At 43.5% G+C, this 14115-nt stretch overlaps 1 protein-coding gene across 8 annotated transcripts in view; it reads left to right on the forward strand.

Moving 5' to 3' along the window:
- The window catches only part of CNKSR2 (connector enhancer of kinase suppressor of Ras 2), a 214947-nt gene that overhangs the window by 190664 nt on the left and 10168 nt on the right, over positions 1–14115 (forward strand). Inside the window, exon 21 of one of the 8 annotated variants that reach the window (XM_075033432.1) lies at positions 7514–13071. The exons of the other annotated variants lie outside the window; for them this stretch is intronic. Within the exon in view, the coding sequence (XP_074889533.1) occupies positions 7514–7518 (5 nt within the window). The 3' untranslated portion in view covers positions 7519–13071. Of the gene's footprint in view, positions 1–7513; positions 13072–14115 lie in introns of those variants that run through there. 8 annotated transcript variants of the gene reach the window in all.

Genomic DNA, 14115 nt, shown 5'->3' on the forward strand with positions numbered 1-14115 from the left:
TGCAGAGGAAGGCTGGGCAGCAGGGATACGGGCTCCTCCGTGGCTGGGCATCGCCTGGCCGTGAAACCCCGGCACGTCGGCCTGAAGCTTTGTCGGGGCTTCCTGACCAGTCTGACAAATGCCTTTTACCATCCCTTTCCAGGAACGGCCGCCTTGTGGTTTTCTGAATGAGTCTTCAACCAGGAGCTTGAACTCATAGAGTGATAGGACAGAAGACTCCTTTCATTAGTTTGCTGGGGTTTTCCCCTCCTAAATTGTGTATAGAAGTGCTTTCTTAGCAGGCTTGAGGAGATGCTATCCGATGAAAGAGATCATATTCATTCCAGCATGCTCAGGGATTTGAAATAATTTGAAATTTGTTGTTTGTTGCCATCTTTAAAGTTGAAATACACTGGGGAACTTCTGATGTTTTCAGCATTTGACTCCTGTAAGAGAAGCCTTTAGCCTAATGAAATCCCTGTGAAACTCTGATTTTCTCTTATTACACTGGTGAGGGCATTGTTTGGCATATGATAGGCTTAGGATAAATTTTTTATGAAAAAATTGGAGCACCTCTGAAAACAGCTCTTGCACGTTAAAAATATACAAGCAATTATAAGCAAAAAACGTAGCAATGTTTGGCTTGCCAGAAGGGTACCTCACATAAAACCTTTCAGTGCACGCTTTTTATGTAGAGATAATTATTCTCATAAAAAGTAAAAGTTAAATTCACTAGATGAAAACATATGCTTTCAGTATCCACCAGGTGTGAAACATTTTATCATTAATTCTTCATTTTATATTCCCAAGTAGGTAATGAATTCACTGCAGCAAAACAAGGAGCTCACTGCTGTATTGGTCTGATGGGCTTTCAGGACACTAGACACCTGAGAAAGCAGCTGAGTCATTGCTTTAAAGCAGGAAAGGCAATTTCTGCCTTATTTTTATGGAAACAAAATTAATTAGAAGCAAGGTTTCTAAAAGCAGTTTCTTCCTAGGCTAGTTTTGTGCAGTGTATTTCGGTCTGATGATCTGAGGGAGGGGGTTCAGGTCTGATAGCATTTGTGTTGCCAAATGTGGTCCTCTCCTCGAGCCTGGAAGAGACCTGACGGAATCAAAAATAGAGTTGGAGCAGAACGATACGACTTGCCTGGGAACAGTCAAGGCAAGTTCGACTGGCAGATGAAGCACACGCTAGTACATGAGGAGAGAGAAGGGGATACCGTTGTTCTGTGTCTGAAATGTGTTGTCAGCAATTCCCAGAAATATGCTGCTGATAAAAGTGATACAGAGAATAGTCTGTTATGATAATAGGACCAATTCTCCTTAAATATTCCTTATTAAAAAATTCGGTGATACAAATGCAAAAAAATTAGTACATTGCTTTTTTTTCCAGGGCTGAAGTCCAAAGCATCAGTTAGGAAACAACTTTGTGCATTTTTGTGCTGTGTAGTAACTTTCATGGGGCAACAAACTGGAACTACAGTTCCTGCTCCACAGCCAGGACATAAAGACACGTCTTTTCAAGCAGTTCTCAGTATAAACCGTGCAGGAGGTTTGGTAGATTCAACTGAGCTTTATGTGCCATCACAATCATAGCCTGGCTAATTTTAGCTTACGACAGTACTAAGAATTGGATTGAAAGGAACCTCACTGTTAGATATATGCCTGAGGTGCTTGTCTTTTGAAAGTAACATAGACTTCTCCTGGGTGAGGCTTGGCCCATCAGCAAATGTAACTTAGTTTCAGTGTAATCCAGCAATTAGAGTGCCAATATGCAGAAATTTTAATAGCATTCTCAGAATTCATAAATTGCCCGGTGGACGCTAAAGTCCCAATTACATCTTGCATCCTCTAAACGTATATAAAACTACAAGAAATTCAGCCAGCTTTTTTTCTTTTTTCTGACTATGGTTATTCAACTGTGTCTCACTGTTTATGTGCTAAATTAGAGGGCCTTCTCTGTCTGGGAGCAACTCTTTCTATTAGTTTACAATGGTTACGGAACAAACTACTCTGGAAAAAAAAATCTGTGGATTTCTGACAGAGCCACAATTCAAACTGCTCCGTCCTGGAGTTGTGAACTGTCACTCCAGTAAGACCCCGGTAATGAGCTAAAGCAAAGAGTTTTGCAGATACTAGAGAGAGACCTGTACAGCACAAGGTAATACAGGAAGAATTAGTAATTTGACAATTTAATGTGCTGCATTAAAAAAAAAAATCCACTTACCAGAGAGGAGCCAAAAATGGGGTCCTTAGGGGTGGGTGGCACGCCTGCATTACATGTTTAGCTACTGGTACTGGTATTGTCCATATTTGTCGAGCAAGCTGAAATTTCATCACTTTATAAAACCTCCATAAACAAACAGCAAATAATATAGGCGCCCTAGTGGCATTGTCAAAAAGCTTCTCGTCATATAGATAAGAGCATTAATAAAGCAAATGCATATTCTTTATGTAAACTTTCCTTGACATCCCTGTGTGGGGTATTACTTTAGCAGAAGGTAGCGCGGAGAGAAGGGTTAGAAACGCTCGAGAGGTCTGTCTCCACAAACTTCCCAGTCCGTGGCTGGTTTTATCAGAGGTGGCTTTCACGGAGCGGTAGGAGTGCCTTCAGTGCGGGTCGCAGCAGCGCGCACGGCCGGTGCGATGTCCCCATCCGCGCCTGGGGACGGAGCCGTGACGGGCACTGCCGCTGCCAGGCTGAGCAGGAGGCTGGGGAAAAGCAGAATGGGTTTGTAAGGCTTACAGGTCTTCCCTGCGCGTGAGGTGAGCTAGATAAAATTTGGCATACACGTGCACAGCTTAAGACAGGACAGACAATACAGAGAATAATGTTATTCTCTGTAGTAATAAGTACATTAGTGGTGTGGTGCTGGAGTGTGTAAGACAACATTAACTATGAATTTTAAATTTTCAGGTGCTTTTATTGTGACTCTAGTGGGATTTTTGCTTACGTGTTTGTTTGAGGGGGGTTATTTAGTTCTTAGTACTGAGTAGATCCAGGGTTACTGAGCAACACAAGTGCATATTGGGAGAGCCGGGATGCATTTGCGCGTTTAGAAGTACTGCGGTGAGTGGGAGGGAAAACGCCTGCCGGTCAGAGCCCTGTAATTTCCCCGTGCCGTGTTCTCCTGGGGCCGCGAGCAGCACTCGCAGAGGAGCAGGTACTGGGGTTACACGTGGTCTGACACCACCATCCGTCCTCCCCGTCCCCCTTCCTCATTGCGGTGCTTTCTCATAGAACATCTGTGCTCCTGGTGTTCCTTTGTTTAGCTCGGGGAGGACGTGAGGGACACTAAAGCATATACTGTGGTGTTGGAAAAGCTGGAACTTGCTATTTGTAGGTAGCATATTCCTGTCTTATCATCGTTTGATTTGGTGCCCTTTACTGCAGTAACTCAGTCTCCAGAGGAGTACTGAGTGACTCCTGCTACTGCTTCCACATCTAACTGGCTTCTTACAGGGTAATTTGCAAATTTGGAGTACAGCATCAGGGGGCTGCGCTGGATGTGTCATCGAAACCCTCTTTCCTCAGGCACTCTCATTGCCAGGCTTTATACCAGCTCCTTTTCGTCTCTGCGTGGCGTCTGCCTGAGCCCTGAGCGGTCCTGAAGGCGGTAGGAGCTTCCCACCGCTGAGCGATGGCCAGTTTGTAGATCTGCCAGCATTCCTCCAAGGATCTGGGTCAAATAGTGTTGAGCCATTTCCGAGTAAGGAGGAAGATGTATCAGCCACTGGACAGCCAGGTAGCAGGTTTTGGTACATGGGGAGGGATTTCTTCTCTCCAGTGTTCGCACTCATTCTTGTTCAGAGCCTGATTGCTCACACGTAGTATTTACTTTGAGGGGAATATATGTAACTAGACACGCTTTGTTATTGGACTAGGTAATAGGTAAGAGCTTCTAGTCAAAGTTCTTCTGTATCTCTCATGAATATATAGACAGATGTAGAAATATGTACACAAAATAGGATACAAATGAAGGAAAGAATAGAGATTCAAAAGTCGGTTCCAGTTTTACTGATTGTCACTATAGATGGGAAGTCTGAAATTTCCTTTTCTAAAACTTCAGTACTTCTTTCAACAGTTTGCTAACCTGCTATTATTCAACCTAACCCTTCTCTGAACAGCAAATTTACCATAAACATACCATTTAATAATCAGGCATCCTGTAGCCTGTTTAGGCAAAGTATATAATGTGAACATTCATAAGAAACTGTACTCTCAAGTGGCAGCAGTAAAATGTTACGCATTTTATTAAAAAACACATCAAAGTGAAAACCCTAACTTAAATTATCTCCCATTAGTGGCTGCTGGTGTGCCTTCATTACTGATAAACAGGTCTCAAATAAAAAAAAGAAATAGTTGATTCACCTTCCATGCCTCTTTCCTTACATAGGACTTCTTGTGTGAGAGCCGTTTTGAGACCTTATTGACGGTGACTCTCAAACATTTCTCTCAGGAGAACTTTCTCCTCCCCTTTGCTCACATTTTTATTGGGTTTTGAGATGTGGTGGCATGCCCAGAAAGGCCTGCGGAGCATGCCCGTGTTCTTGCTTGGCATGTGGGTCCCAGCCCCGATCCCTTCTGTCTCCACCACTTTAGATGGGTAAAGTACCCCCCGCTGCTACGGGTTTGCTCGGACGTAAGATTCCTCACATCCTCCGCGACCGTGTTAGCTGAAGAAATAGGCGGAGATTTATAGCAGGCAGTTTTGTTTCTGTAACCTCCCTGGAGAAGTCATTTGCTGTAAAGCTCTTCTCATAATACAAACATGATTTGGTTGATAAATGCAGTAAGTTCACTTCATTATTTTCATAGGGTCGCGTTCATTTTTGTATGTGAATGGCAGTTGGTTTATTTTTCAAAATGTTTGCAAGTCTCATGAGTTTCATAAGTTGTAGCGTCGATAAGTATCCATCCAAAAGCACGTTACTTGTTCTTTGTTATTTGTATTTGTTCTCCTATAAAACAAATTATAAAAACCTTATCTAGAAAGGGTACCATATGCTGGAGATTTTTTACATAAATCATTTTGCTAATGCTAGTGATACAGAAAGAAAAATGTGGGGTTTATAATGACAAGGAAAAATAATTTTACTACCAAAAAGCAGAATTTCTAAACTCTTAACGTGCATCTACACAAATAGGAAATATTGTACAGTTAGTTACTATCAGTGATACAGTAAAATAATGAGAAAGTCTATTTAGAAAAGCCCCCCAAGTGCCTGTTAATTGTATTCACCTTCAGATGAATAGGACAGTGTATGCTACCACTTATCTTAAGAGGTCCTAATGAAAGGCTGCTCACGCACGTTGTGACTCATCCAAAGTGGGACAGCGAAGAATTACCAGTGTTTGCTAACAGGCCTATAATGGCCTTAGCAATATTACTGAATAGCCTTTTCAAAGGTGTGTGTTATTAGCAGGTTTTTTTCAGAAATAGTCATCTTCTAATGCAAAATTTAGTTGGATTTTAGGTACATAATAAAAAGTCCTGTCTCACCGTCTCCCGAAGGTAGCACAGTTCTTCCATAGGCACAGAGGACACGTCCCAGCCCGCCTCGGCAGGGCGTGCGGAAGAGCTGGCTATAGACAACCGCTAGGTAACACCCTTGCCTTAACTGCCATAACTCAACTTTATTTCATAGCCACCTTGTTTCACGAAACGACAAGTTTCTTTCGCCACAGCCTGACCTTTGAAACCAAACTTGCTGAATGTTTAGAGATTGAGTTAAATGAACAACATCCATGAGACAGCAGGATCTCCTGAAGCGGAGAAGTGATACACGAGGCAGCAGTATCCTCTTCCCCTTAGTGCCTTTTTCCAAACAAATCCAAGACACTTATTTTAAGCGCTGTGACTGTTTGTAGTATAAACCAGGATGAAATGTGAAAAGCATTCCCTTTCGCAGTGTACTGAAGTCTTCCTTCCCTCAACCCCATAAGTCCTGAAATGTGCTGGTTTGGCCTTTTGTTTGTCAGGGGTTTGGGGTTTGGGGGTTGTGGGGTTTGTTTGTTTTTTTAAATTTTGGTTGTAGACTCAAATGTTGCCTATTTTAAACAATAAGTTATGTAAAAGTTTCTCTCGACTGCTGTACTTAGGATGTAGTTATATAAACTGTTTTCCTCTCCTTTCTTCTTCCTCCTCTCCCTGTTGACGCACAGAGTCCCCGGGAAATCTCAGCAGTGGAGGAGAGGCTGAACTCGGTTTGAGTTCCATATAGCATTGCTCACCCTCTGCCTCTCTGGAAACTCATTTTCCAATTGCTGCCGTGGGTGGAGTAAATGGCACCGATGTTTCCATCTGGGATTCTTTCCACCTTGTGCCTTCTGTCACTGAGACAAGATTTCTTTTCTGCTTTCCAGACCTTTTGGGATATGCTCAAGAGTGAAAATGGCAATGCTTGTTATTTTCCTTCCTTTTTCATCCTGTCTTTTGAAAAAAAAGAAAAGATTCTCTTTAACAAGGGTTAAGCAAGTCTTGCCAGTTAAATTGGATTGAATTTGTACATCTTTATGTTCTGCATAGTTGAACTCTTTCCCAAAGTGGTTTTTTAACAACAAAACATCCCACAGCTCTTCATATCTGGGATCTAAAACCACAATGGATTTTGAGATCCATGGAGTTTCATTTTTTGCTACAAATAAGTGTAGTAGACAATAGAATAGGGTATGTACTGAGAGCCGCCGGGCTTTTGAAACTGCCTTGTGTGCAGAGACTGCATATCCACACAGAAACACTAAGTAAACAACTTAGCTGTACGCTGTTTATTCCACCTCTCTCTTTTCTTTGCTAACACAGGTCCACAAAGATTCTCGAGTTCTCAAGCCCTAGCTTTTGCATGTATGTAATGTCAGTGTGGTTTCAAAATCACATGATTTCCTAGCTCTGTATCTTATCCTTCACCCAACGTTGCCCAATGCTGGATTTTCAACTAGGATGGCAAAAGGAGCCAGATTGTGTTGTGCCACCTCTTTTTCTAGTCCGTGCATAAGCTGTTGACAGGATATTTTTCTGTGTTTGTAGCACGTTTGGTGGATTTGGGGCACGTTCTTCGCTTCCTTTCTCCTCATTCATGTGACCCTTTTCCAGTGCTTCCAAATGAGCTAATGTCTCTTCAACACGGAGGAAACCGGCCCAAGTTGGCTAGGATGTGTGTTGTTCTCTTGTTTTCCTTGTGGGTTGTTTTGTTGTTTTTTTTTTAATTGGTCTTTGTTCTGTTCTTTTTTCTTTTTTAAAGCGTATCCACAAAGAGAGAACATATGACTTTCTGTCCTAAGTACCTCTTTTGCATCAGGGATGGATATTTTAACAGAGCAAGGTGTAATAGCAGAACAGTGCCATGTCTCTGTCCTCATGAGCATAGCTGCATGCAGATTAGAAAAGCTCCGTAGTGCTGCTATACTGTATGCCAGATTTGCTATTTGCTCTTGTTTGCATGATAGTATTTCTAATATACTAATATGATATGGAAATAATGGCACATCACAGTTCTTTCACCATATTGTATCACTGCTTTATCATATTAGGCTAATACACTGCGAGAGTTGATAGCACCTCTCCATGTCAAATGGGATCCACTTCTCTTGGCACTGAACCGATTGGACTCAAAGGTTGATAAACTTATCATTAGAGAATTGGCACGACGGAGACTCAACTTCAGCCTCTTGCAAGCAACCTAATGGCCTCCGTTCAGGAAGTCAGTTCTTCTTGAATAACTTTGATGTTTGTAACAGAGAACAGACCTGTTAAAGCCTAGACAACCACATGCCTGGATAGGAGGCCTCCAGGAAGGTGTCAAAGGGCATGGCCAGTCTTTTGAAGAATGCACCCTTTCCACAATGGGACTAGGCACAAAGTCAGATCCAGCCTACGCGGAGCACATTTGCAGAAAATACTGCCCCGGCATGGGAGAACGGAAGGGGACGAGGGTCTTGGCAGGGGAAGGGCTTTGATGTCACTCAGTGGTGTTCTGCAGACCTCCAGGAGTTAAAGAGGCATTCGGCCGCGGTAACGGTAAAACCCTGTTCCTTGTACCGAACTCCAGTGAGCCCGTTCAGGCCAACCAGACAGAGGCGTGTCTTTTAAGCGTGCTTCACGTTAGTGACGGCAGTCACCTTACTGTCCCGTGCTAAACTAAGCGTGTTCTGTCAAGTGGAGGTATGTACAGACCTTTCGGAGACTTCCATTTATCTAATGGTTTGTAACGAATTACCAGAGGGTGCGCTGGCACTCGTTCGGCTGATGACGGAGAAGATACCTCGTGCTGAGATTTGTTAGACTCTGCAGATAAACTCTTCAGTTCCTCTTTATCTTCTAGGACTTAAACCCGTGAGTGATGCTGCCTGGCCAAGCAGGCACCGAGTATTCTCTGTGTAACACCCAGACTCCAGAGGGCTGGTTCGGGGCCAGCGTTTGTCTGGATGTCGCTCAAAGTAGATTCAGATATTGTATTTATCATTATGTTCTGAGTCCCCTATGGGTTGATGTTTGCCTCTATCTCTGTGGTTAGAATGTGGATTTTCCTTAATATATTTGGCTAAGGGTGTATTGTAATAATGTTAATGCTAATTACTTGATATTTCATACTATCTTATGGGGAGATACTTTTAAAAAATGTATTTTGAAATGTTTTCTTTCTGTTTGCTCAATGTATGGTATTGCATTATGTTAATACCAATAAAATTATATATATATATAGTTATATATATTTCCCTTTTATAAAGAAGTAAATTATGCTTTTTTGCCTCACAAACAGGAAATGTGCAGTGAATAAAATTACATCATTCTGCCTTACAGCAGGTGACAAAGCTTACAATAGTTTTAATATTCTTTTTTGAAAAATAAAAAGTATAGTATGACATAAACTAGTTGGAAATTCATCAAAATGCATGTTTTGTGTTTCTGCTCAATGGGACTGTCACAAATCAGCCTAAATATTTAGCAATGTTGTTTTGGCATCTTTAATTTTTTCCAATCAAAAACATACACTGTATTGCTATTATTGATTACAAAACTGTACTGTCATAAATTTTTGCCTGTTGGCCAAATAGACAAACCCACTGAGTCTTTATGACTCTCTTGTCTGTAGGAATTGATTTTTAAATTTAATTTAGTGCTCTTTCCAACGCTTGGCAAAGGCAGAATTTATTTTTTATATAAGGTTGCCTTTGGAGTACCTGCCTCTGCCAGGGCTGATAAATCACTGCTAAGTACATAAAGATTCTGCAACCTGAAGGATATGTCAGTAAAGCCTTGTTGGAATGGCCTGCAACCCCAGCCAGTCCTTTACATTCTGTCATTAAATTCCATAATTAGTTAGAGGTGAAATGTTTTGGAAATGAATTAGAGAAGCAGAAGCAAAGATGTGACTCTAAAATGTCCTTTGGCTGCCATTCGGGGTGACACTGATGGCTTATTTGCTGCTGGTAGCCAAAGGCCAGCATATATCTGCGCTAATATGAATTAGATCGTCTTCAGCTTCCTCTCTTTCTTTTCCCCACCCTTTCTAACATATTGTATTGAGTATCTTTGTTTTGCAGAGGCATTCAGAAGGGCTGTAATTAGCAGTCCCCAGCATTTAATTGCATACACATTTGTTAAATATTTTTCTGTATGCCTTAAAATAAAGTATAGAAAATGGCAGTAAATGTTTCTTTAATGAAGGCATTTGATTTATTCATGAAGTCAGGGTTTTTTAAAGGTGTTATTTTGGGCTTAATAAAGGAAATAAGCCAGCAAGTTTTCAGTTTTGCCTTTGCGTAACCATTGTCTGTCAGGGCTGATGTTTATTCCCTTTCTCTCGTTTCTTTTGCGTGCAAACACATTCTGCCCAATGGACGGGGAACGGACCTTTCTCCTGTGACGACTCCCGTGCCGGTTTTGAGAGCGAGCTTTGTGTTAAGGTGCATACGTGTTCACAAGTTCGTGATGACATCTGATGACATGAGTAAAGTCTAGAAAAGCCGCGTGGTATTGCATTTCTCCCGTCACAGTAATAGCTTTTGTTCTCAAAGGTACCTCGAAGCCTGCGCGGCGCTTACAGACCGTGGCGGCGTGATGGGCATTCAGCAGCTGGCGGGGGGGCTTAATATTTGGTAGTGTCGTGCCCTACATAAATAGCATCTAAATCAGGGTGCAGATTAATTAGTCTGGAATCTAATCAGCGCAGCTATCATAACGCGCAATTATAAATCCAATAATAAATCTGAATATTTGAATAAATATGACATCTTCTGGGATAACGTTTTCAGAAGTATTTCAGGCCCCTTTCCTGAATGCCTTGGGAGGTGCTTCCCCAACAGACCGCAGTGCATTACAGAGGTAACCGAGACGGCTATTAAATTAATCTGGCCCCCACCCACACTAATTTGCCATGTTTCTTTCATGTCGAAAGTAGCATTGCAATTCCTAAGTGATGCAAGTGCTTTTGAAAATTTCACTCTCGGTGTTACATTTTCATAGAAATAAGCAAACTTGGGATGTAGCCTGAAGGAGAGTTCATTTTCTCGGTGGGTCTTGCTCCCCAGGAATACATGCCCCTCCCGTCCGGGCTTGCTTTAGGTATCAAGCCCTTAAACCTTGACAGGCGTTGCTGTTGTGCAAGCGTGACTGTGGCTTGATTCTGACTGGTGAGTAATGTCGTTGGGTCCGTATCGTTTGTCACTTAACCTTTCACCACTTCGTGTGCTGTGACAGCTTAGCTTTGTGAAAAAATATTTTCCTGCAGGGGTAATTGCTTCCATATATTGCTTGCGAGGTGTGTCTGTAGGGACCTCCTTGTTGTCCTGTTTAAAAGTCGGAGCATCCCCAGACGTATAGCAGTTTGCCCAGTTTGCTTCAGCTCTTGGCTTTCCTCATAAATACGAGAAGTTTTTCATTGTTTCTGAACTGCAGGGACTGAGGGAAGCGTACCATCAAAATGTAATTGCTCTGTTTATTCCACTTCAACATTGGTAGCTTGTGGTAAAATTAAACAGCACTTGTATCAATGTATGGCACAGAAAAATGTCAGGATATCCTATTTCATCGTGTTAAAATTCTCCCAAAGAGTCACTAAAATCTGTTCAGCAGATGAAGGTTAAACTGATGCCTTCATAGGCAACTTAATGAGTAGAGTACCGTGTCCAAATACCAAAGGATGCAATTAGAACACTGCTGCCAAAAAGTTCTGCCACAGCTCAGAGTTCCCTGTTACTTTGGGAAGCTTTGGAGTTATGTCATCTTCATCCTTATGCCCTCTCTGAAACCGCAGCCCACCAATATAACCTCATGAAACAGCAGGGCTGGGAGCAAGCGAGGAGCTTCTCCTGATGCTCGTTCAAGGTGTGTGAGAGCTTTCAAGAGGCAGCACGAACAGCGTGAGCTAATTATTCCCTCTGTCTGTGTTTTCCCTTCTCACTAAGTTATTAACCCGTTTGCTGGCACCTGTACTTCATTGCTGAGTGGATGTTGAAAATGCCTAAATGTTACTGTCAGCACAACGGTGCAGGTCGGCAGGGAGAAACCTTGAGGATGGATTTTTTCCTAATGCCGAGATTAGTATCAGCTGGTTTTAATAAGCAATTCCCGTTGCGTGGAGAGCTGAAGAGAGGTGGCTGAGGTGGGTGTGAGACTTCTAGTGAGACCAGCTCAAGCGTCCCATGAAGCCTGCAGATGCTTCAGCGGGGCAGTGGTGGCTGACGAGGCCGTGACGAGGGCCAGGCAGCTCGTCATCCAAAGAGCACCAGAGAGGTGACCTCAGAGGAAAAGAGATTCACAGGGCTCTACTGATCCAAAAAGAAAACCACTAGTGCCGTAAATAGTTCACAAAAAGGATTAGACCTGTGGTGCCACAGCAAAGGCTCAGCATCTCTCAGGCCTTACAAAGGCTGGGGTTAGATCTTCTAAAAGTGGCTATGGTCCCTAGCTGCTTCGGACTGAACTTGGTCGTAGTGGCAAATGCCTGAAATACCTTCAGAAATCTGCCCTATGGGAGATGAGCTTTCTGCTTGCCTGCACAGTCCACTTTACTTCAAGAAACCAACTTATGCTCATGCACAGCAGAGGTGAGGCAGCCTCGTACCATTGGGTGGAGAACTGCAGCGCACTGCAGAGCTCTGTTGTGTGGGTGCTTTCCGTGAGCACCCTCTCTAGGGAATCTCTTTTTTGCCTGCAGGTTTACATAATAGAAGAGAACAGAAACTGTGTGCAACTATCCTGGTAACCCCAAAATACTTCCCCTTTAGAGGAAAGGATGGTACAAAATGCAAATTTAGTACTTGTTCTCTGATCTTCCAGCCACTAATATTTCACCAAACACATGGATCAAAGCTTGTTTTTAAACACTGCTCGTCCCTTCCCTGATTCAAGACTTTGGGAAAAATCCTGCGCTTTCAGGTACATGGGGCCAGAAAGGATGGAGGATTACACAAATCAGAAAAGGGCAGGCAAAGGGAAGGAGTAACAGAGAGAAGGGTTGCAAAGGCCAGGCCCCCAGCTCTTCTTCAGCTTGCTTAAACTTTTCTCCACTTGTGGAAAGCATTAATATATACATGTGTGTGTATATATATATATGCACAGGCATACTCACGTGGCCCATCCAGGCCTTGGTTTTAACGTGGCATAGGAGATGACACAGGTTTCCGTTTGTGCTTTAACAGGGAAATCTGCTCTATATTACCCAGGGCAGATGATTAGCAGCTGGCGTTCTAGACCTGAACTGCATCTTAACTGCACCTCCTGCCTGCTGTACCATGCCAGGCTTAAACACCGTGTTGCTTCTTCCTTTTCTCAGATGCCAGGGATGTGACTTGTCGCGTTTCCCTACCCGGAGCTGATTTCCCATGTCTCCGTGGCTCCCCCGTACCTGTGCAGGGGTGACCCCACAGGCAGCACACAGCTCTGCAGACACCAGCTCCTTGTAAACCTTCCACTGATTTCAACATTTCGTTCCTTTTAGCTTGTAGTCTGGGGGGAAAGGAAATACCTGCCTTAGTCTGCCTGCCGTCCATCCAAATAGTGTAAAAAATGGCTGTAGTTCCTGGTTCTTTGCATCATGAGCATTTGGATATGTCTCCCTCTCGTGCAGTTTGGACTCTAATGATTAACTGGAACAGAAGCAAAGACGGATTTAAGCCTTGCGCTGAGAAACCCACAACTACTTCTTCAGAGGATTTCTTCTCTCCCGTCCCCTCTAACCCAGCTAAAACCCAGGTCTGTTCTCCTTCCGTCCTTCTGCTTTTTCACCTTAAATACAAGGAGATCCCTTCTGTCCTTCTTCTCACTGTTCCCCGGGGTTTACAAGCCCAGCCAGGCTGTCGGACCCTGGGGCAACGTTATTACGTCCCCTCGGGCCGGCAGAGCGCCTGAGCTGGGGCTCGAGAGCTTGCTGGGGTCGGCAGGCAGCGGTCCAGGCGGGTTGTGACGGACCGGTTAATTAGACACGGCACAGCCAACGTGCTGTGGCACAGGCGGATGATGAAACGCTTTGTTGGTCCTGGGATTATATCGCTTATTAGCTGGCTCGTGGCACTCAAGCTTCTCTGTTCCCAACATAGATGCAGCCGGGTCGAGAAGGCGAAGAAAAAAAAAAAAAAAGAAAACAACTCAGGGATTTGTGCATCAGGGCCTGGTTTATCTAGCTTGAGAGCGTTTCCCAGAGGCCAGGGGTGCTCTCTGTTTTGGTGGAGCATTTACTGACACTTGCAGAAAGTCTCTGGGAGGCGTCAGGTCGATGCCTCCCCTGTGCAAAAGGTGAAGCAGAAAGGTGGAGCTCTCAAATTGGAGGCAAATCTTTGGGATTTGTAGGGGGAAATAACATAAGGCAGCTGTTTAATAACATAATTAGCGATGTATTCTAACAAAATTGCCTCCTTAAGATCCTGAGAAAGCCGAGCTGAGCTGGTTCCTCTGCCAGAGAGAGTGAGCTCACCAAAAGGAATGAAAATGGGAGTTTAAATTTCAGTGGAGCCAGGGGATTTCAGTCTGACTGTGCCTTGTTCGCTCTCTGTCACAGGCTTTGCAGCAGCTTGGCTCTCAGGATTTGCAGTGAGTGGTAATTTTGTTCGAACGCAGGGCTAATTGCAAGCAGAGGAGTGGGCATGCGTGAGAGGAGTTGCACAGCAAAGGAAAGCACGTCACTAAGCTGTGA

The sequence above is a fragment of the Buteo buteo genome, chromosome 8, assembly GCF_964188355.1.
Source record: "Buteo buteo chromosome 8, bButBut1.hap1.1, whole genome shotgun sequence".
Lineage (NCBI taxonomy): Eukaryota > Metazoa > Chordata > Aves > Accipitriformes > Accipitridae > Buteo > Buteo buteo.